The sequence below is a fragment of the Curcuma longa genome, chromosome 15 (assembly GCF_044706935.1).
Source record: "Curcuma longa cultivar G26 ecotype Majalengka, Jawa Barat chromosome 15, ITB_CL_G26_1.1, whole genome shotgun sequence".
NCBI lineage: Eukaryota > Viridiplantae > Streptophyta > Magnoliopsida > Zingiberales > Zingiberaceae > Curcuma > Curcuma longa.
Genome location: NC_133875.1, coordinates 44,723 through 68,284, shown reverse-complemented (window position 1 = coordinate 68,284; position 23,562 = coordinate 44,723). Strand labels below are relative to the sequence as shown.

The window sequence follows — 23,562 nt, the reverse complement described above, 5'->3', positions numbered from 1 at the left end:
GAGAATTCTATAAGAATTTCGGTTAGGAAATTCTGTTAAGAATTTTTTAAATTCTGTTAAGAATTTTTCTATGAAAATTTCTGTTAAGGATTTCTGTTAAGAAATTTCTGTTAAGGATTTCTATTAAGAAATTCTATTAAGAATTTCCGTTATGAAATTCTGTTAAGAATTCTATTTCTTCTAAATCATAAACAAAATTTTATTATGATTTTTTCATAAAAATTTTGTTAAAATAACAAAACTCAATTAAGAAATTTTATTAAGAAATCAACAAAATTTTATTAAGAGATTTTGTTAAAATAATGACAAAATTTAGTTAAGGAAATTTTTTAAGAAACTAACAAAATCTTATCAAGAGATTTTATTATATTTTTTCTAACTAAATCTGGATAAGATAAGTTTGTTAGATTCTTTCTAAATTTTCTAAGATGACATAGCTATAAAAGGGGAAGAATAAGAGAGGCAAAGAACACACAATTCTTTCCTCCTTGGATTGTTAGGGCCGGCCACACAATCTCTTCCTCCTCTCCTTTTATTTGTTTTTCCCCTCCTTTTCCTAGGGCCGACGCCCATCTATGACTTACTCTAGATAAGGGCCAGTGTTCTCCACCTATCTAGCCTCTCCATTCATTGACTCTTCCTTAGGGCTGGCCCCTAAAGAAAGAAGAACAAGAAGGAGAGGGTGGGAGGTCAAGGAAGGAAGAAAAGGAAATCTTTCCTTGGTTTTTCCTAAGGCCGGCGCCCAACCTAGATGTTCTCTCCTTGATTCTTCCTAGGGGCAGCACCCAAAGAAGGAAGAAAAGGATAAGAGAAGGTGGCGGCTTGGAAAGAAGAAGGAGAAAGGAAGAAAAGAAGAAAGGAAGAGGAGAAGGTGGTGGCTCAACCATAGCTTCTCCCTTCTCTTATTGCCATCGGATTGGAAGAAAGGATTAGAAGGACTTGGGTGGAGTCATCTTGGTAGATCATTGCCCACACAACGTCTAAGAAGTGGAGAGGAATACGACAGAAGATCAAGAGGTCTTCGGGTATGTACAATCATCTACACAACCTAGGATCGATGGATGTAAATTAATTTTATTGATGTTATTGCGGCTTGTATCCTTGCTACGCGTGTTATTTTGGTGACAGGAGGCGCAGCAGAGAAGGAAGCATGATAGACGCAACTACATTATCAATGGACGACATATTGAAGAACGACGGATAATTGCTTAAGAGTGATACTATTGAACATGAAGAAAATGAATCACAAGGATTTTTTTTTCAATTCCATGCACTTTTGGATCATCCTCCTACATATGGAATTTAAGCACTGTCATAGTTTATCATATAGGGTTGGGGTTTTGGATTGATATGACATAGATAAATATCTAGGTGGTAATTGTTGAAAGAATAGCCCATTTATAATGTCAGCCAAGTGAATGGGTAAGAGAAGATTGGATGTTGCTTTGATAATATTTTAAATGCCCTTTGGAGTTAGCCACTTGTCTTAGTTCAACAAATGGGTAATTATTGGGTGATACCACTTGGGTTGATATAAATTGTCTCAAAATAACCTTTTGACCAATAACTCTAAGTCCCATTTTGTATTTTGGTCCTTCCACTCAGAGAGCTAGCCCACTTTGCATTGTAATCCCACTCTTTCACAACACAAAGTAAAACCCTCCTCTTGTTGCCAATCTTTTGTAGCTATAAGGTGGTCTAGAAGATGTACTATTGTGTAAGGGAATGGAAGACAACATACTGCTAACTATTGTGCCATACAAAGAAAGGGAACGAAGACTATCTAAGAGATAATTTGTTTATTAATTTAATTGGTTAGATTCAATTGATCTTCTATTCTAAATTTGGAGGTGGAAGAAGTCGTCCGAGATATTTCTTGGATGTGTTCAATTGTATAACAACAACCAAGCTTTATCTTACTAGGTAGGGTTGGCTATATGAATCGTTTTACGTCATTAGACTCTATACCCTACTATATCATCATCTATGCTTAATAAATTTTATCTTGTTTTATTGATGCTAACCAAGTCTTTTTTAGTCTTCATCTTCCTCATTTGATGTGCATATTTACCATAATTTTACATCACCTAATTGGAGCATTTATTGGTTGTCTAAGTATATATCCGTACCATCTTAAATGTAGTTCTCAATAGATGTAATTCTGGCTTTCTCTCTAATGCTCTCATTTGTTACTTTGTCCATCTTCATATGTCCACAAATCTACCTTAACATCCTCATCTCTGTTATTCTGCTCATGTGTTGAGTCATAACTCAACATTCAATGTCATATAACATAGCAGATCTAACCACCATTTTGTAGAACTTTCTTTTAAGTTTTAGAGATACTTTATGATCACATAAAATGCCCGACGTTCTCCTCTATTTCAACCATGCTACTCGTATTCTGTGTAAGACATCTCTCGCAATCCCTCTATCATCTTGCAAAAATGATTCTAAATACTTAAAACTCTCAGTTTCAGACAACTCGTTATCTTCTATCTTAACAATTATCTCATTACGTTTAATATTGTTTTACTTAAATTTCATATATTCTGTCTTTACTCTACTAAACCTAAAATCTTTCACTTCTAGTGTTTCAATTGTACAAACCAATAACGATATTTGCTTTTGTGTCAATCTTTAGGCTTGTCCCTTGCGCAACTTCAAAAACTTTAATTAAATGTTTTTGTATATGATACCACAATCTCTATCTTCATATGATGTATGAAACTGTATATGATACCACAATCTCTATCTTCATATGATGTATGAAACTATTCTTCTTAAGTACTCATAACTTGTACGGAGCTTTGTTGAACATGTTTCTAGATGGGTGGTCTTAGTGGCTTGTTCATGTTCATAGATGAGTACGATCTATTTCCTACACATCCTTAGATGAATAAGGTGTTATTGACCCAAGTCTATCGCTACAAACATAGGATTGGAATCTCATAATATTTATCAAGGTTTTTAAATGTTATGAATTTATATCCATTATTTTATAGCAATTTTTTTTAATAGAAGATTCATTTAGGACTATTTAATATGATTTATAGTAAAATTCTTAGCACTTAGCAAAAGAATGGTGACTAAGGAAGAAGTCTTGTTGAATTGCATTTTTTTTTCTTGCTCAAGACCATACTTATACATATACAAAGAGAACATTAGAAATTGTAATGAATTGTCCGAAAATATACAAAGTCTTTATGTGCAATTGGTTGAGATCTTCAAGATAGCATAAATCAAAGCTCCATATGCACGCACCTACAGACAAATTTTTTTTATCAATTCCTTATACTTCTTCTTAATTTGTAATCTTTAGTTGAGCCTTAAACCTTTGCATCTTTCAACAGTCACAACTTTGGTAAGAAAGTCTACTATTTATCATGTGTGCTTATGAACTTATTCTTTTTACATATCAAATCCCAACTAAAATTATGTTGAATCTCAAGCATCTTGCATGGAAGATGGGACTTTTGGTCATTACAATTCTTGATATGTTGTCATAATGAATGACAATTGGTTAAGCTTTAGTATGTAAGTTCAAAAGGACTCTTCTTAATCAAACTACATCTCATACTGCTTCAGTAGTTATAATGTATTCACTTGTGCATCAGCTAGTGCAATCACCTTTTACTTCAAAATACAACAATTCACCTTGAAGCCTATCCACAAATGTAGCTATGCTTTTGCTATCATCAACTCATCTAGTCTAATCACTATATGCAAAGTCAACTAACTTGTCATTTCTTTATAATGTTTGATGCCTTATGTTTTGCTTCCTTTATATATAGATTCATCAAAATGTACAGTGTTGGTCAGGTTAGCCACTTATGTTCGACAAAGTGTCAGCTTTAAGTGGAAATCCATGGTCGGTATACATATACTGATATAACTTGAATACCAACTGTATAACCAAAAAACTAACATCAAAAGCCTTGCAGTGTTAAGCATCACCGAGCAATTATCGACCACCAAAATGCATCCTTGTTGTTGTGACATGGTGCATGCTCCATCCCTTCATGTTGCACAACCACAAACCATAGCTTCCTCCATGTCTCTATCCAATATCAACTCCTAAGCACATGAGCACCACCTCATACTGAAGTTTCTCACAACTCTGATTATTTCCATGCTCGAGCACCTTCCCACCCTGCACCATGTGCCCAAGCACTACAACGCTTGAGCACTTCAATTTTGTGCACCTTCATGTACTCGAGCACTCATGCAGCTCCGTCTTCATGCGCTTAAGCACTTCAGCACTCGAGTACCTCCTCGTATTGCACCTAAGCACCCATGCAGTACTAATTTCTTGCCCCCAAGCACTTTAGCATCCGAGCACTCATGTAGTACCAACCACCTGCGCCTAAGCACTTCAATGCCCAAGCACCATCTCGTACTGTAGTTCCTCACAGCCTTAAGCATTTTAACCCTTGAGCAGCTTCTCACCACACATCGAAACACGTAGAGAATGTTGACTACATGCGCCTGAACACCTCTGCGTCTAAGCACCTAGCCGCACATTAGAGCACTCAAGCGGCCCCATCCGCACATGCTTGTTGATTTCCTAGCTTTCTGAGGATGTTGAGCACTCACATGCGTCGTCCACAATCTCCTCTTGCTTCTAGTCGCCCTTTTCCTGAGCAACTGTGTGATTTTAGGGTGCTCGGTATTTAATCGGGTAGTATGTGCTTTATGGTCGTAAAATGAAACTTTGTCATTTTACTTAAGAGATAAAGATTTTTCCTTTGTCTTGTTTTACTTGAATGCTTAAGAAGTATTTCATTAATCAAAATATAAAAATATACTATAAAAATATAAAAATCTTTTTATTCTTCTATTTCAACGACTACATAGTGTTTAAGAACCTTTTGAATAATTTTCTATCCTCAATGGTTTCACCGAGCCTTCTAATTTGCTTTGTGATTGCATTAACTTTGATGAGAAAATCTTGCACACTTTGAACCTTATTCATTTTCATGTTGTCAAATCTTTTCCAAAAGGACCTCAACTTTAAGGAGATGGTTTTCTTGTTTACTCGAAAACCTTTCATGAGAATGTCTGATGCATTCTTTGCTTTTATTGCGCTATATATTCTAAGGAAGATAGTTTGTTATGCTGACTGTTGTAGAATCTTGTGGCAATGGTGACTCCACATATGAACCTTACAATATCCCAAAGATCTTGAGAAACGAAGATGGTTTGCATTTGACTACACCAATAGTCAAAATATTCAGCATTGAAGATGGAAACTTTAGTTGAAGGTGTAGGAGAAGATGTGGGTCAATGAAATCAATATCATAGCTCTGATACTAAATTTGTTGATCTCAAATCTACAGGCACTTTGCAAAAGAATAGTGGACTGACTGTGATGGTAAAAAACACTCATTGCTTTCTATTTTTCTTGCTCGAGACACATAAATGGACTCCTCTAGATCATAAAATAAATTGCCTAGTAACATATAAAGTCGTATGCAGATGATTGAGATCTCCAAAATAGCTTAAATCAAAGAGAAAGAGTCACATGCATGCATCTAAAGTTTACAAATTATCTTTTCAATTCTCAATACAAATGTCGACACTTTCTTTTTCCCATGTCGGTGCTTGGATCTTTTTCCCTTGTTTTTTTTTTCTTCCCATTTTTCTGATGGCCGCAATCGTTCTACTTCATTACTCAATCAACTCTGGAATGAATATAATGCAGGCAGGTTTTAAGTATCATCATGCAGAGCAAGCCTATTTGATGTTAACTTACTGGATTCCTGAAGGTCCTTGTTTGCTTCCTGCCAATGCATCGCATCAAGTTGGTGTGGGGGGTTTCATTGTAAGTGAAAAGAATGAGGTATGCTTCTTCGGTAAACACGTGTATGTTTTTTAGTTCTTTCCATATTTTTAGACCAAAGGGATAGGCCATGAAATTAATTTAAAAAAGGGAATGAAATGATACAATGAACAAGAAATAGAAGATTTAGGTTGTTTGGAGGAGAAAAGTAACCCAAGAAATGTTTCAAAGTGACTGTAAAAACTGATCAAACTAGTCTATACTCTTTTTTACCCTTTTTTTGGCAAAAAACAATTCTTCACTGATTTGCTGAATGACATCTCCCCTCAAGGCTTGGTTGTTTATATATAAATTATATTCCTCTTATCAATTTGTACTGTTGTTCATGTAGTATGCGCTTTACTCCCCAAAGGGAAATTTGTGTTTCCATGTGTAGACTCACTCACCCTTTGGCTTGACAAATTGTGTAGATACTTGTCGTACAAGAGAAGTATTGTTCTTCGACATCTGAAGGTGGATGGAAACTACCAACCGGGTTTATTCACGAGGTACCACTTTTCATGTCCAATCTGTACTTTTCACTTTCATATATGACAGTTAGGTTGTTTATTTTCCTTTCTTAATCACAAAACTAAACTTGCTGTTTCTTTTAGTCTGAGGAGATCTTCTCTGGAGTTGTAAGAGAAGTCAAAGAGGAAACTGGAGTAAGAACAATCACATTTTAAAAAAAACAAAATTTATTCCTATTTTTTGTCTAGCATTTTATCATCTTTTTATAAACCATTAAAAATCCACATAATCTATTATACTTCTAACTGATTTTGCAGATTGATACAGAGTTTTTGGAAGTTGTAGCCTTTAGGTAATGTGCCTTTCTATCTTCAGATTTCTACTGTTTGTTTTTGTAGGAACAAGAAACTGAACTGAATACAAATTGGATTATTCACTTAGTGTGAAACATGCTCTTCGAGATTAATAATCTGCAAAATTCCTTCCTTGTCAAATGGATTAGATATTGATAGTGAATTTCTTATCCAAAGATCCACTAATTACAGTAGTCAAGTTCATTACGAGTGCATTTTAATCATTATTCTGAAAACTGATGTCTGTAACTTAATTTGGTTTTTGATCTAGCATTGTAGTAAACCTTTTATCCAACAAACAAAGTGTTAACAGTAGTAAAGAATTTAATTACAGTAAAGAATTTACGTACACGACATTAAATTTATCCAACAAAAAGTTAGCACTTAACTAAGTGTTACAGAAAAGAATTTTCAGGTGTAAGCTAATCTTCTAATTATCATAGGCATGCACATCACTTGGCATTTGGAAAATCTGATTTGTTCTTCATCTGCATGTTGAGGCCCATATCTAACGAGATAAAGATCGATGAACAAGAAATCAAGGCAGCCAAGGTAAATTTTCATGAGTATCTTGAGGACAGCGATATGCTTTACCAACATTAAGCAACTTCATTTCTGAACTTGTTCATCCTCTTCAGTCCTACAAATGCAAGTTTGGGAACTACATCAAATAACACTGGAGGTGTTTCATGTATCTGCAAGTGACATTTTTATTTTATGCATTTTTGCTGCAGTGGATGCCCCTCGCTGAGTTCATGAAGCAACCGTTCATTCAAGATGACAAGATGTTCAAAAAGATCATCAACATTTGCACGGCGCGGCTCGGTAAGCGCTACTGTGGATTGGTAGCCCACCAGGTGATCTCCAAATTTGATGGCAGGTCTTCTTCCCTGTACTACACTGTTGAGAAGCCTCAGATGTTTGAGTGTGAAGGGCTATAAGTTTGTGAGTGAGCGATACATTGTTAGGTGGTCGACATGAAGAGCTAAGCGTAAGCTTGCCTTGCTGTATGGATTGTGTGGGGTTGAATTTGAGGATTTGAATATCGTATATTGGTCCCAAAACAATATTTAGATCTCATCAGCATGATTCCATTTCCTCGACTTGTTAACTCCTTTGTATATATGAAATAATTAACATGTATAAACAAGTAATACTGTTTTTTGTTCTACAAGTTTCATGCTCTTTGTTTTCTTGTTAAACAACGACAGAGAGAGAGAGTGTCCTTGGCTGTTGCTACTGTTGGACAGATATTGAAGTGGAGAACAATAGAGAAAATCAAAATATGATGGATTATCTGATCTTGAACATGTTTGTGGTATAAATCACTACAATTTTATATAGACATCATAAATAGTTCTAGAATGACATTAATCATTATAAAATTAAATTGATCATCGTCAACTATGTTCTTGAACCCACATAATGTATGCATGGTGCAACGGTAGGACATTTGCATTAATTAATTCTCCCCAACTACAGTGTATTTGTAGGAATTTTCCTCCAACATGCATGCATGTGCATTAAATCTCAAAATTAACTTTTAATTGAACCCACATAATGTATGCATCTTTTAATTTTGATGCATTTGCATTAATTCTTATCCTGCATGCATGCATGTGCATTAAATCTCAAAATTAACTTTTAATACCTTCTCTTAATTTTGGGAGATCTAATGAAATTTTTCACACTTTTCCATTGAAAGTGATATCTACTACTTGATCTCCAGTCTTAACAGAAAGCTAATTCAATTTCTTCTTTATTTGCTAACTCTCTAATAAAATGATGTCGTAACTCGATGTGTATTGTACGACTGTGAAAAATTAGATTCTTGGTTATTGTAATAGCAGACATATTGTTACATAAAAGTATGGTTGGCACAAATTGTTCTTGCTTTATATCTTTGAGAATTCTCCTTAACTAGACAACTTCACATGCTGCTCCACATGCTGATATATACTCAGCTTCAACAGAAGACATAGTCATGGTATTTTGCTTCTTTGATGACTAAGAAATAAGTTTTGTTTCTATAAAAAAAATATAGTCCGATGTACTCTTGCGATCATCTATTGAACCTGCCCAATCGCTATCAGAAAAATTATGCAATTTATTATCTTCCTCAGCTTCAAATATTATTTCTATGCTCGTGGAGCTTGCTTTAACCCATAAAAAGCTTTTTGAAGTCAATACACCATATTTTCTTGACCTTTAATTGCATATCCTTGTGACTAATGAACATATACTTCTTCTTCGATTTCTTCATTCAAAAATGCATATTTAACATATAGTTGATATATCAACAACTTGAGTTGAGCAACAAGAGCCATAAATGTACAAATAGTTTCCATACGAACAATCGGTGCAAATGTCTCGCTGAAGTCAATTCCAGACTATTAACATAACCCTTGGTAACAACGCGAGCTTTATGCTTTTGAATAGAGCCATCTTCGTTGTACTTAGTTTTGAAGACTCATTTTAAGCCGATAATATCTTTGGATGGTGGCTTTTCAACGAGTTACCAAGTGTTATTTTTTTTCAATCATCTTTATTTCTTCATTAATAGCTTGTACCCAAACTTCTTTTCCAACAGCATCCTCATAATTTCACTAGGTGAAGTCTGATGTTTGGATGTGTGGAAGTAAGTGAAGTCTAGTCAGATCTAGCGAGAGATCTAGGGTTAGACTAGGCAGAGTCGCAACCTGGTAAGTGAAGCTAGGCAAGGGAAAGTCCTAGTTGCGACTAAGCATGAGCAAGTCCTGGTTTGGAGGATCAGGCCTTGAGTCGCACTAGGTGAAGTCTGGACTGGTCTGAAGGGCCGAGTCTGGGCTGATCTGGAGAGGATCGAGTCGCAACAGAAGTCTGGGCTGATCAGAGAGGACTGAGCCGCAACACAAATCCTAGGGGCTGAGGACAGAGTCGAGCAAAAGTCCAACAAGTCTGGAGGACTTGGTTGGCACAAATTCTCCTGAGTTGAGTGGGTAAGGGCGTGTTCCCGGAGTGGATCAGGAGACGTCAGATTAACCTAGGATTTCGGTAGGAATCCAAAGTTAGACCCACAAGGTAAAGCTTAGAATTGTTTGTATATTTGCATGCTTGTCTTGCAGGAACAAGGAGCTGGAAGCAAGATGAAGAAAGCATAAATGTAGTAAACAAAGTAAAGCCAAAACAACCAGTCCAGGGGATCCAGTCGACTAGAACTGGAATCCAGTCGACTGAAGGTCCAGTCAACTGGAACTGGAACCCAGTCGACTGGAGAGTGGATAATCACAACGTAGAGAAAGCGGATCGAAGACTCAAGGTTGGAGTCGACTCAGATTCAGTTGAGTCGACTCAGGCGGAGGATAACGAGCATGGAAGAAGTTTTATCTGCCACATCAGCTGGAGTCGACTCGGGTAACACTGGAGTCGACTCAAGAGAAGTATAAAAGGAGGTTAACATGCAGAAGCAATTAATTAAAAAGCAAAAAGTTCCCATATTCAATTAGTGGTACTTTTGAACGTGAACGGGGCCAGACGCTTGCAACCGGGGAAGATCCAAGAGGAGTGCGCGGCGCTCAGGACTTCTGGATCAACTAAGTGTTTGGTTTATTTGTTCTTTATTTATTCTATTGTTATTGTTTATGTTTGGACTATAAGACGAGTTTCTCCGCCTCTGAACACAGTTCGGAAAGGAGACCACTAGTGGACGGGCGCTTCCCATACTTAGGCCTTGAACGTACTAACCCTGGGGGGTTAGGAACCAAGTAAATCCGCGAGTCCCCTGTGTTTTGTTTTCTAATTCCGCTGCTAGTATTTTAATAGAAAAATGAACGATTTCTAAAAGCGACAACACGCTATTCATCCCCCCTCTAGCATGTCACATCGATCCTACAAAAAGCAACATCACATGCTTCATATATTTCTTGTAATTAAGAGTCTTTCTTACCAGTGAGTCAGTTGTATCCGAAACCAACTAGTCATGATTTGAAGATGAAGAACTTAGAGTTTCTTGATTTGGTGTTGCATGTGAATCCTGCGGATGAGGAGGGGCTACATGTGAATCCAACTCTTTGTCTTCACATTCCCATGCACTTCCTTCATCAAATATTACATCTCTTGAAATTATCAACTCTTGAGTGTTGGGATTATGCAACTTGTAGCCTTTGGAATGATAACTATAGCCAATGAAGATGCATTTTTCTCCTTTTTCATCAAACTTTTCTCAATTTTGAGGAAGAATATAATATAAGCCAAAGATCTTAAGATGACCAACCTTTGGTTTTCGTTGAAGCCATGCTTCCTAGGGTGTCATGTGTTGGACAACCTTTGTTAGAGATCTGTTCAAAAGATATACAACTGTATTAACGGATTTTGCCTAGTAAGTGTTTGGCAAACCTTTAGCTTTCAACATGCTTCGAGTCATCTCCACAATACTACAATTTTTTCATTCCGCAATGCTATTTTGTTGAGGATTTTGTTGAACATTAAGCTGCCTTGTTATGCCCTTTTCTTTGCAATAATTCCAAAATGGCTTTGAAATAAATTCTCCTCCTTGATCTGTTCTCAAGCCTTTGATGACCTAAATAATCATCAATAAATAAAAGAATATCTTCTATTGTTCAAGGAATAAGTTTTGGTTGTACCATAAATATCAGCATGCAATAATTCTAGTGAGTTGGTATTAGAGCTAGGTTTCAATCCTGGGACATGTGGGTTATGGGTCGTCCATCACACTTCCAATGCACCACTCTGATTTCTTTACAATTTAAAAGAAAAAAGTTGGTAAAAATTCAACCTTGGGTCGAGAAAGACCAGCCACTCCAATGGTCGAAGAATATCAAAAATAGATGTCTTCAACAGACAATAAGATTTCAATCAGTACGAGAAGAGTGAGCAGAATATCATTGATGGATTACCTCATGAAGGCATTAGATTTCGATGAGAAATTAGATTAAGGTTCGACCGAGGAATCAAGGAAAATGAATCAAAAAGAGTAAAATTTAGTTGAAAAAACTAAAGCACTTACTATTAGAGCTAGATTTCGATCCTGAAAACTGTGGGTTATAGGTCTACCACGCTTCCACTACGCCACTCTAATTTCTTCATGATCCAAAAGAAAAAAGTCAGTGAAAATCCAACCTTGAGTCTGTTAGGATTCGGGAGATGGCTAGAGAGGGGGGAGTGAATAGCCTCTCTTTTCAATCGATTTTTCTCTTACAATGAGTTAGTACGCAGCGGAAATAGAAAGAAATACAACTAACAATGCAGAGAAGAAGCTAACACAAGGATGTACGAGGTTCGGGGATAACTTGCCCCTACTCCTCGGTGTGTCCGTAAGGTGGACGATTCCTTGATCTTCGGTAGATCACACCCTGGATGAATCCGGCTAGATAGTATCTCCTTCTCGGTGGAGTGACCTCTCCACAACCAATCTCAAGTATAGAAGTTAAGCACAGAGATTATAAGAAGGAGGTTGAGGCAAATAGAACAATAACAACTTACAGCACTGCCTCAACTCAATCACAAAGCCAAGAAGCAAAAGATCTTCCCGAGAGCAAGAGCACCAGCACCTTGCACCACCTCAAGCAGAGAACTCAAGAACGAGCAATGAGCGCAAGTAGAGAAGACACAACAAGCACACCATAAAAACTGCCTTTCTTTCGTTGTTGTTGTCTGTTTCTCTCCTCCTCAACATGCCCTTCTTCTAGCCTCTCTTCTGCTCATTAAACGGTTACCTGAGGTCCCTCCTCCAGTTGCTGAACCAAGCTCTGAGCCCTTAGCATCCTGAGCTCATCCTCCTGTGCAGCTCAGGTCTCCCGCTATCTTTTACCTGAAAATCAAAGTTCGACAAACTGCCATAATAGAAAGCCAAACCTTGACTCTCCCTGTTCTTCATTTGAGTTCAAACCTCATCTGCAAACTCAGAGATGGATTAGCAAAGCAAATATCAGAAGTAATAGAAATCAGAAATGAGCAGTGCAGAAGTCTGAACACGATCAGAAATGGCTTAATCGATCAGGCCATCGATTAAATGTCGCAATTCGTTTCTCTATAACCCGTGTAATCGATCAAGATTCATTGTAATCGATTACCCCATAGCTTAATCGATCAGGCAGTCGATTAAGCTATGGTTTAATCGATCAAGTGATCGATTTATCGATTAACCGTCGCTAAATTTCTTCTCAGTAAACCCCATAATCGATCAGAGAATCGATTACTCTTGTCCATAATCGATCAGTGAATCGAATATGGTGAGTTCTGTGGGTTTTCCAAATTCTCACATAATGCTCTGTAATCGATCCGATGATCGACTAACCAACCTAGCCCTTGGTTAATCGATCCATCCATCGATTACACCAAAGTGAATTTGAAACTCATCCAATCTGATCACTTGGTTAACTCGTGTCTAACCCGAGCCAACCACATTATATCATGTATTCAAAGAACAGGCTCCTAAGCCTCCTCTGACAATGATCCAGTATGAAGACAGGCTACTAAGTCTTCTCCGACCATAGTTCGGTACAGAGAACGAGCTATCGAGCGCTCTCTGACCTAATCTGGAGAACGAGCTACCGAGCCCTCTCTGACCTAGTTTGGAGAACGAGCTACCGAGCCCTCTCCCACTCCATCCGGTCCAGAGAACGAGCTACCGAGCCCTCTCTGACCTAGTTTGGAGAACGAGCTACCGAGCCCTCTCCAACTCCATCTGGTCCAGAGAACGAGCTACCGAGCCCTCTCTGACCTAGTCTGGAGAACAAGCTACCGAGCCCTCTCTGACTCCATCTGGTCCAGAGAACAAGCTACCAAGCCCTCTCTGACCTAGTCCGGAGAACGAGCTACCGAGCCCTATCTGACCTAGTCCGGAGAACGAGCTATCGAGCCCTCTCCGATCTTATCCGTCATTGGTCAATCTGAATATATTGAACTTAATTCTTGTTCAACTAAAATGAACTTAAATCTGTGTCAACATCAAAATAATAATCGGGACAAACTGCATCAACAGAGTCAAGAAAGACCATGCCACTCCAATGATCGATGAGCATCAAAAATAGAAGCCTTTAGTAGACAATGAAATTTCGATCGGTACGAGAAGGGTGAGCTAAACATCATTGATGAATTACCTCATGAAGGTGTTGGATTTTAATGATCAAGGTTCGGCCAGCTAATCAAGGTAAATGAATCAAAAAGAGAAAAAATTTAGCTTAAAAAACTAAGTATTTTCGATCCTAGGACTTGTGGGTTATGGGCTCACTACGCTTCCGCAGCGCTACTCTGATTTCTTTATAATTCAAAAGAAAAAAATGGGTAAAAATCCAACCTTGGGTCAAGAAAGACCATGCCACTCCAATGGTCGATGAACAACAAAAATAGATGTCTTCAACAGACAATGAAATTTCAATCGGTACGAGACGGGTGAGTAGAACATCATTGATGGATTACCTCATGAAGGCATTGGATTTCGATGAGAAATTAGATTAAGGTTCGACCGATGAATCAAGGCAAATGAATCAAAAAGAGTAAAATTTAGTTGAAAAAACTAAAACACTTAGTATTAGAGCTAGATTTTGATCCTGAAAACTATGGGTTATAGGCCCACCACACTTCCGCTACGCCACTCTAATTTCATCACGATCCAGAAGAAAAAAGTCAGTGAAAATCCAACCTTGGGTCGAAAAAGGCCATGCCACTCCAATGATCGATGAGCATAAAAAAATAGAAGCCTTCAGTAGACAATGAAATTTTGATCGGTACGAGAAGGGTGAGCTAAACATCGTTGATAGATTACCTCGTGAAGGCGTTGGATTTCGACGATCAAGGTTCGGTCGGCTAATCAAGTCAAATGAATCAAAAAGAGAAAAATTTAGCTTAAAAAACTAAGTATTAGAGCCAAGTTTCAATTTGGGACCTGTGGGTTATGGACCCACCACACTTCCAATGCGCCACTCTAATTTCTTTAAAATTCAAAAGAAAAAAGTTAGTAAAAATCTAACCTTGGGTTGAGAAAGACCATGCCACTCCAATAGTCGATAAACATCAAAAACAGATGTCTTCAACAGACAATGAGATTTCAATTGGTACGAGAAGGGTGATCAGAATATCGTTGATGGATTACCTCGTGATAGCATTGGATTTCGATGAGAAATTAGATTAAGGTTCGGTCGACGAATCAAGGCAAATGAATCAAAAAGAGCAAAATTTAGTTGAAAAAACTAAAACACTTAGTATTAGAGCTAGATCTCGATCCTGAAAACTGTGGGTTATAGGCCCACCATACTTCTGCTGCGCCGCTCTAATTTGTTCACGATCCAAAAGAAAAAAGTTAGTGAAAATCTAACCTTGGATCAAGAAACACCATGCCACTCCAATGATCGATGAGCATCAAAAATAGCAGCCTTCAGTAGATAATGAAATTTCAATTAGTACGAGAAGGGTGAGCTAAACATCATTGATGGATTATCTCGTAAAGGTGTTGGATTTCAACGATCAAGGTTCGGCCGGCTAATCTAGGCAAATGAATCAAAAAGAGAAAAATTTAGCTTAAAAAACTAAGTATCAGAGCCAGGTTTCAATCCTAGGACCTGTGGGTTATGGGCCCACCACGCTTCTGTTGCGCCACTCTGATTTCTTTAGAATTCAAAAGAAAAAAGTTAGTAAAAAATCTAACCTTAAGTTGAGAAAGACCATGCCACTCCAATGGTCGATGAACATCAAAAGCAGATGTCTTCAACAGACAATGAGATTTTAATCGGTACGAGAAGGGTGAGCAGAACATCATTGATGGATTACCTCATGAAGGCATTGGATTTCGATGAGAAATTAGATTAAGGTTCGGCCGACGAATCAAGGCAAATGAATCAAAAAGAGTAAAATTTAGTTGAAAAAACTAAAACACTTAGTATTAGAGCTAGATTTTGATCTTGAAAACTATGGGTTATAGACCCACCACACTTCCGCTGCGCCACTCTAATTTCTTCACGATCCAGAAGAAAAAAGTCAGTGAAAATCCAACCTTGGGTAGAAAAAGACCATGCCACTCCAATGATCGATGAGCATAAAAAAATAGAAGCCTTCAGTAGATAATGAAATTTTGATTGGTACGAGAAGGGTGAGCTAAACATCGTTGATGGATTACCTCGTGAAGGTATTGGATTTCGACGATCAAGGTTCGGTCGGCTAATCAAGTCAAATGAATCAAAATGAGAAAATTTTAGCTTAAAAAACTAAGTATTAGAGCCAGGTTTCAATTTGGGACCTATGGGTTATGGACCCACCACACTTCCGCTGCGCCACTCTAATTTCTTTAAAATTCAAAAGAAAAAAGTTGGCAAAAATCTAACCTTGGGTCGAGAAAGACCATGTCACTCCAATGGTCAATGGACATAAAAAATAGATGTCTTCAACAAACAATGAGATTTCAATCGGTACGAGAAGGGTGAGCAGAACATCATTGATGGATTACCTCATGAAGGCATTGGATTTCGATGAGAAATTAGATTAAGGTTCGACCGACGAATCAAGACAAATGAATTAAAAAGAGTAAAATTTAGTTGAAAAAACTAAAACACTTACTATTAGAGCTAGATTTTGATCCTGAAAACTGTGGGTTATAGGCCCACCATGCTTCCGCTGCACCTCTCTAATTTCTTCACGATCCAAAAGAAAAAAGTCAGTGAAAATCCATCCTTGGGTCAAGAAAGAGCATGCCACTCCAATGATCGATGAGCATAAAAAATAGAAGTCTTCAGTAGACAATGAAATTTCAATCGGTACGAGAAGAGTGAGCTAAAGATCGTTGATGAATTACCTCGTGAAGCCGTTGGATTTCGACGATCAAGGTTCGGCCGGCTAATCAAGGTAAATGAATCAAAAAGAGAAAATTTTAGCTTAAAAACCTAAGTATCAGAGCTAAGTTTCGATCCTAAGACCTGTGAATTATCGGCCAACCACGCTTCTGCTGCGCCACTCTAATATCATTTTAATCTAAGAGAAAAAATTCATTGAAAATTCAACCTTGGGTTGAGAAAGACTATGCCACTTCAACAATTGATAAGCATCAAAAATAGAAGTCTTTAGCAGACAATAGGATTTCGATTGGTACGAGAAGGGTGAGTAGAATATCGTTGATGGATTACCTCGTGATAGCATTGGATTTCGATGAGAAATTAGATTAAGGTTCGGTCGACGAATCAAGGCAAATGAATCAAAAAGAGTAAAATTTAGTTGAAAAAACTAAAACACTTAGTATTAGAGCTAGATTTCGATCCTGAAAACTGTGGGTTATATGCCCACCATACTTCCGCTGCGCCACTCTAATTGGTTCACGATCCAAAAGAAAAAAGTTAGTGAAAATCCAACCTTGGATCGAGAAACACCATGCCACTCCAATGATCGATGAGCATAAAAAATAGAAGCCTTCAGTAGATAATGACATCTCAATTAGTACGAGAAGGGTGAGCTAAACATCATTGATGGATTACCTCGTAAAGGTATTGGATTTCGACGATCAAGGTTCGGCCGGCTAATCTAGGCAAATGAATCAAAAAGAGAAAAATTTAGCTTAAAAAACTAAGTATCAGAGGCAAGTTTCGATCGTAGGACCTGTGGGTTATGGGCCCACCACGCTTCCGCTGCGCCACTCTAATTTCTTTAGAATTCAAAAGAAAAAAGTTTGTAAAAAATCTAACCTTGGGTCGAGAAAGACCATGCCACTCCAATGGTCGATGAACATCAAAAATAGATGTCTTCAACAGACAATGAAATTTCAATCGATACGAGAAGGGTGAGCAAAACATCATTGATGGATTACCTCATGAAGGCATTGGATTTCGATGAGAAATTAGATTAAGGTTCGGCCGACGAATCAACACAAATGAATCAAAAAGAGTAAAATTTAGTTGAAAAAACTAAAACACTTAGTATTAGATCTAGATTTTGATCCTGAAAACTATGGGTTATAGGCCCACCACACTTCTGCTGCGCCACTCTAATTTCTTCACGATCCAGAAGAAAAAAGTCAGTGAAAATCCAACCTTGGGTAGAAAAAGACCATGCCACTCCAATGATCGATGAGCATAAAAAAATAGAAGCCTTCAGTAGACAATGAAATTTCGATCGATACGAGTAGGGTGAGCTAAACATCGTTGATGGATTACCTCGTGAAGGCGTTGGATTTCGACGATCAAGTTCGGTCGGCTAATCAAGTCAACTGAATCAAAAAGAGAAAAATTTAGCTTAAAAAACTAAGTATTAGAGCCAGGTTTTAATTTGGGACCTGTGGGTTATGGACCCACCACACTTCCGCTGTGCCACTCTAATTTCTTTAAAATTCAAAAGAAAAAAGTTGGTAAAAATCTAACCTTGGGTCGAGAAAGACCATGCCACTCCAATGGTCAATGAACATAAAAAATAGATGTCTTCAACAAACAATGAGATTTCAATCGGTACGAGAAGGGTGAGCAGAACATCATTAATAGATTACCTCATGAAGGCATTGGATTTCGATGAGAAATTAGATTAAGGTTCGGCCGACAAATCAAGACAAATGAATTAAAAAGCGTAAAATTTAGTTGAAAAAAGTTTTTAGAGCTAGATTTTAATCCTGAAAACTGTGGGTTATAGGCCCACCACGCTTCCGCTGCACCACTCTATTTTTTTCACGATCCAAAAGAAAAAAGTCAGTGAAAATCCATCCTTGGGTCAAGAAAGAGCATGCCACTCCAATGATCGATGAGCATAAAAAATAGAAGCCTTTAGTAGACAATGAAATTTCGATCGGTACGAGAAGAGTTAGCCAAAGATCGTTGATGAATTACCTCGTGAAGGCGTTGGATTTCGACGATCAAGGTTCGGCCGGCTAATCAAGGTAAATGAATCAAAAAGAGAAAAATTTAGCTTAAAAACCTAAGTATCAGAGCCAGGTTTCGATCAAGTTCGGTCGGCTAATCAAGTCAAATGAATCAAAAAGAGAAAAATTTAGCTTAAAAAACTAAGTATTAGAGCCATGTTTCAATTGGGACCTGTGGGTTATGGACCCACCACACTTCTGATGCGCCACTCTAATTTCTTTAAAATTCAAAAGAAAAAAGTTGGTAAAAATCTAACCTTGGGTCGAGAAAGACCATGCCACTCCAATGGTCAATGAACATAAAAAATAGATGTCTTCAACAAACAATGAGATTTCAATCGGTACGAGAAGGGTGAGCAGAATATCATTAATGGATTACCTCATGAAGGCATTGGATTTCGATGAGAAATTAGATTAAGGTTCGGCCGACGAATCAAGAAAAATGAATTAAAAAGAGTAAAATTTAGTTGAAAAAACTAAAACACTTACTATTAGAGCTAGATTTTAATCCTGAAAACTGTGTGTTATAGGCCCACCATGCTTCCGCTGCACCACTCTAATTTCTTCACGATCCAAAAGAAAAAAGTCAGTGAAAATTCAACCTTGGGTCAAGAAAGAGCATGCCACTCCAATGATCGATGAGCATAAAAAACAGAAGCCTTTAGTAGACAATGAAATTTCGATCGGTACGAGAAGAGTTAGCTAAAGATCGTTGATAAATTACCTCGTGAAGGCGTTGGATTTTGACGATCAAGCAAGGTTCGGCCGGCTAATCAAGGTAAATGAATCAAAAGAGAAAAATTTAGCTTAAAAACCTAAGTATCAGAGCCAGGTTTCGATCCTAGGACCTGTGGGTTATGGGCCCACGCTTCCGCTGCGCCACTCTAATATCTTTTTAATCTAAAGAGAAAAAATTCAGTGAAAATTCAACCTTGGGTTGAGAAAGACTATGCCACTTCAACGATTGATAAGCATCAAAAATAGAAGTCTTTAGCAGACAATAGGATTTCGATTGATACGAGAAGGGTGAGTAGAATATCGTTGATGGATTACCTCGTGATAGCATTGGATTTCGATGAGAAATTAGATTAAAGTTCGGTTGGCGAATCAAGGCAAATGAATCAAAAAGAGTAAAATTTAGTTGAAAAAACTAAAACACTTAGTATTAGAGCTAGATTTCGATCTTGAAAATTGTGGGTTATATGCCCACCATACTTCTGCTGCGCCACTCTAATTTCTTCACGATCCAAAAGAAAAAAAGTTAGTGAAAATCCAACCTTGGATCGAGAAACACCACGCCACTCCAATGATCGATGAGCATCAAAAATAAAAGCCTTCAATAGATAATGAAATTTCAATTAGTACGAGAAGGGTGAGCTAAACATCATTGATGAATTACCTCGTAAAGGTGTTGGATTTCGACGATCAAGGTTCGGCCGACTAATCTAGGCAAATGAATCAAAAAGAGAAAAATTTAGCTTAAAAAACTAAATATCAGAGCCAAGTTTCGATCCTGGGACCTATGGGTTATGGGCCCACCACGCTTCCGCTGCGCCACTCTGATTTCTTTAAAATTCAAAAGAAAAAAGTTAGTAAAAAGTCTAACCTTGGGTCGAGAAAGACCCTGCCACTCCAATGGTCGATGAACATCAAAAACAGATGTCTTCAGCAGACAATGAGATTTCAATCGGTACGAGAAGGGTGAGTAGAATATCGTTGATGGATTACCTTGTGAAGACATTGGATTTCGATGAGAAATTAGATTAAGGTTCGGCGGACGAATCAAGGCAAATGAATCAAAAAGAGTAAAATTTAGTTGAAAAAACTAAAACACTTTGTATTAGAGCTAGATTTTGATCCTGAAAACTATGGGTTATAGGCCCACCACACTTCCGCTGCGCCGCTCTAATTTCTTCACAATCTAAAAGAAAAAAGTCAGTGAAAATCCAACCTTGGGTAGAAAAAGATCATGCCACTCCAATGATCGATGAGCATAAAAAAAATAGAAACCTTCAGTAGACAATGAAATTTCGATCGGTACGAGAAGGGTGAGCTAAACATCATTGATGGATTACCTCGTAAAGGTGTTGGATTTCGATGATCAAGGTTCGGCCGGCTAATCTAGGCAAATGAATCAAAAAGAGAAAAATTTAGCTTAAAAAACTAAATATCAGAGCCAGGTTTCGATCCTGGGACCTGTGGGTTATGGGCCCACCACGCTTCCGCTGCGCCACTCTGATTTCTTTAGAATTCAAAAGAAAAAAGTTAGTAAAAATCTAACCTTGGGTCTAGAAAGACCATGCCACTCCAATGGTCGATGAACATCAAAAACAGATGTCTTCAACAGACAATGAGATTTCAATCGGTACGAGAAGGGTGAGCAGAACATCATTGATGAATTACCTCATGAAGACATTGGATTTCGATGAGAAATTAGATTAAGGTTCGGCCGATGAATCAAGGCAAATGAATCAAAAAGAGTAAAATTTAGTTAAAAAAACTTAAACACTTAGTATTAGAGCTAGATTTTGATCCTGAAAACTATGGGTTATAGGCCCACCACACTTCCGCTACGCCACTCTAATTTCTTCACGATACAAAAGAAAAAAGTCAGTAAAAATCCAACCTTGGGTAGAAAAAGACCATGCCACTCCAATGATCGATGAACATAAAAAAATAGAAGCCTTCAGTAGACAATGAAATTTCGATCGGTACGAGAAGGGTGAGTTAAACATCATTGATGGATTGCCTCGTGAAGGTGTTGGATTTCAACGATCAAGGTTCGACCGGCTAATCAAGGCAAATGAATCAAAAAGAGAAAAATTTAGCTTAAAAAACTAAGTATTAGAGCCAAGTTTCAATCCTGGGACCTGTGGGTTATGGGCCCACCACGCTTCCGCTGCGCCATTCTGATTTCTTTACAATCCAAGAGAAAAAATTCAGTGAAAATTCAACCTTGGGTTGAGAAAGACTATGCTACTTCAACGATTGATTAGCATAAAAAATATAAGTCTTCAGCAGACAATAGGATTTCGATTGGTACGAGAAGGGAGAGTAGAATATCGTTGATGGATTACCTCGTGAAGGCGTTGGATTTCGATGAGAAATTAGATTAAGGTTCGGTCGACGAATCAAGGCAAATGAATCAAAAAGGGTAAAATTTAGTTGAAAAAACTAAAACACTTAATATTAGAGCTAGATTTCAATCCTGAAAACTATGGGTTATATGCCCACCATGCTTCCGCTGCGCCGCTCTAATTTCTTCACGATCCAAAAGAAAAAAGTTAGTGAAAATCCAACTTGGCTCAAAAAAGACCATGCCACTCCAATGATCGATAAGCATAAAAAACAGAAGCCTTCAGTAGACAATGAAATTTCGATCAATACGAGAAGGGTGAGCTAAACATTGTTGATGGATTACAGCTCATGAAGGCGTTGGATTTTGATGATCAATGATCGACCGACTAATCAAGGTAAATGAATCAAAAAGAAAAAAAATTAGCTTAAAAAATTAAGTATCAGAGCCATGTTTTGATCTTAGAACCTATGGGTTATGGGCCAACCACGCTTCCGCTGCGCCACTTTGATTTCTTTACAGTTCAAAAGAAATTTTTTTTTGAAAATTCAACCTTGAGTCGAGAAAGACTATGCCACTTCAACGATTGATGAGCATCAAAAATAGAAGTTTTGACAATAGGATTTCGATTGGTACGAGAAGGGTGAGTAGAATATCGTTGATGGATTACCTCGTGAAGGCATTGGATTTCGATGGGAAATTAGATCATCCTCGATCCGTTCTCAAGCCTTTGATGACCTGTCCACTTTCTCTTTCAACATAAGCCATAAAGTGAAGAAATTTAGAAAAAGCTTCCGATTTCTTCTCAAGAAAATATACCCACATCATCCTTGAATAATCATCAACAAATAAAAGAAAATATCTTCTATTATTCAAGGAATAAGTTTTGATTGTGCCATAAATATTAGCATGCAATAATTCTAGTGAGTTGTAGCTCTCTATGAGCATTTAGGAAATGACATTCTATGAATTTTTCCATAAACACATCCTTCACAAACTCTTCCTCTTTCGTCAATATATAGAAGGGAGCCCAATAGCCATAGCCTCTTTATTCAACAATTTAAGGCTCTCATAATTTAAATGATCATACCTCGTATGCCAAAACATTGAATCATTTATGACTTCAGACTTTAAAATCAAATTCTCTTTATGAGACATGCACATTGGAAATACTCTATTTAATGTAGGTACTATAGTTATTGTTTGATCCTTTTCCTTATCAGTAATTGTGCATTTGCCCCTATCAAATGTGAGCATATAATCATTTTCTACTAGTTGACCCACATTCAATAAATTTTGAGATAATTCAGGAACGTAAAGCACATCTTTGATGAGTTTAGAAGTACCTCCTTTTGTTTTCATGGTGATATCACCTTTGCTTTCCACCTTCACATATTTTCCATCTCCAAGCTTCACTTTGAATTTAAATAAATCATCCAGGTAGACAAAACTGGATTTTATGCTTGTCATATGACGACTGCATCCACTATCGAGGTATACCATGTGTCTCGATCTTCTTGCGTACTCATGCAAGAGTAGAATAATTATTTTGAGGATTCATCATTTTCAATGAAGTTGGCTTGATTTTTTTTGTTTCTTCGAACAATTAATGTAAAGATGATCAGAGTCTTCACAGTTGTTACATTGTTTAAACCAACAATCTTTGCTTCCATGATTGCTTTTTTTTGCATATGTTGCATGGTTTGAAATCTATATTGCTAGGCTGATTTGTCTTCCACTCTTTGCCTTTGAATTCGTCTCTTGAATTAGAATTCTGATGTTGATACTTTTGTCATCTCAATTGGTCTCCATTCTTTGTTTCTGTCACATTTATTTTAGATTGGAGAGCTTCCTCTAATGAATCATTCTATTCTTATGAGCTTCAAGGGAACCCATTAGTTCATACATGATGAGTATAGACAAATCTTTAGATTCCTCAATGATAGTAACATCATGTTGAAATTTTAATGGTAAAATCCTTAAAATTTTGTCAACTATTTTCTTTTCTTCGATAGTG

The 23,562-nt window shown here is 37.4% G+C and overlaps 1 protein-coding gene and 1 non-coding gene across 2 annotated transcripts; one reads left to right on the top strand and one right to left on the bottom strand.

Moving 5' to 3' along the window:
• The first annotated feature begins 5,708 nt into the window (after window positions 1-5,708).
• Window positions 5,709-7,809, top strand: LOC141846597 (nudix hydrolase 8-like). The gene is made up of 6 exons (XM_074734634.1): window positions 5,709-5,842; window positions 6,253-6,330; window positions 6,436-6,486; window positions 6,610-6,644; window positions 7,089-7,197; window positions 7,380-7,809. Exons 1-6 carry the CDS (start codon window positions 5,744-5,746, stop codon window positions 7,584-7,586), a joined length of 579 nt encoding a protein of 192 aa, XP_074590735.1. The 5' UTR covers window positions 5,709-5,743; the 3' UTR covers window positions 7,587-7,809.
• Window positions 7,810-20,637: 12,828 nt separating this feature from the next.
• On the bottom strand, window positions 20,638-20,709 carry TRNAM-CAU (transfer RNA methionine (anticodon CAU)). Its single transcript has one exon. It is a non-coding gene; the product is annotated as a tRNA-Met (tRNA).
• Window positions 20,710-23,562: the final 2,853 nt, after the last annotated feature.

Coding starts and splice junctions, on each gene's coding strand:
- LOC141846597 (XM_074734634.1), top strand. CDS start 5,744: ATGTTAACTTACTGGATTCCTGAAGGTCCTTGTTTGCTTCCTGCCAAT. Junction 5,843..6,252: donor TTGTAAGTGAAAAGAATGAG/GTATGCTTCTTC, acceptor CAAATTGTGTAG/ATACTTGTCGTACAAGAGAA. Junction 6,331..6,435: donor CAACCGGGTTTATTCACGAG/GTACCACTTTTC, acceptor TGTTTCTTTTAG/TCTGAGGAGATCTTCTCTGG.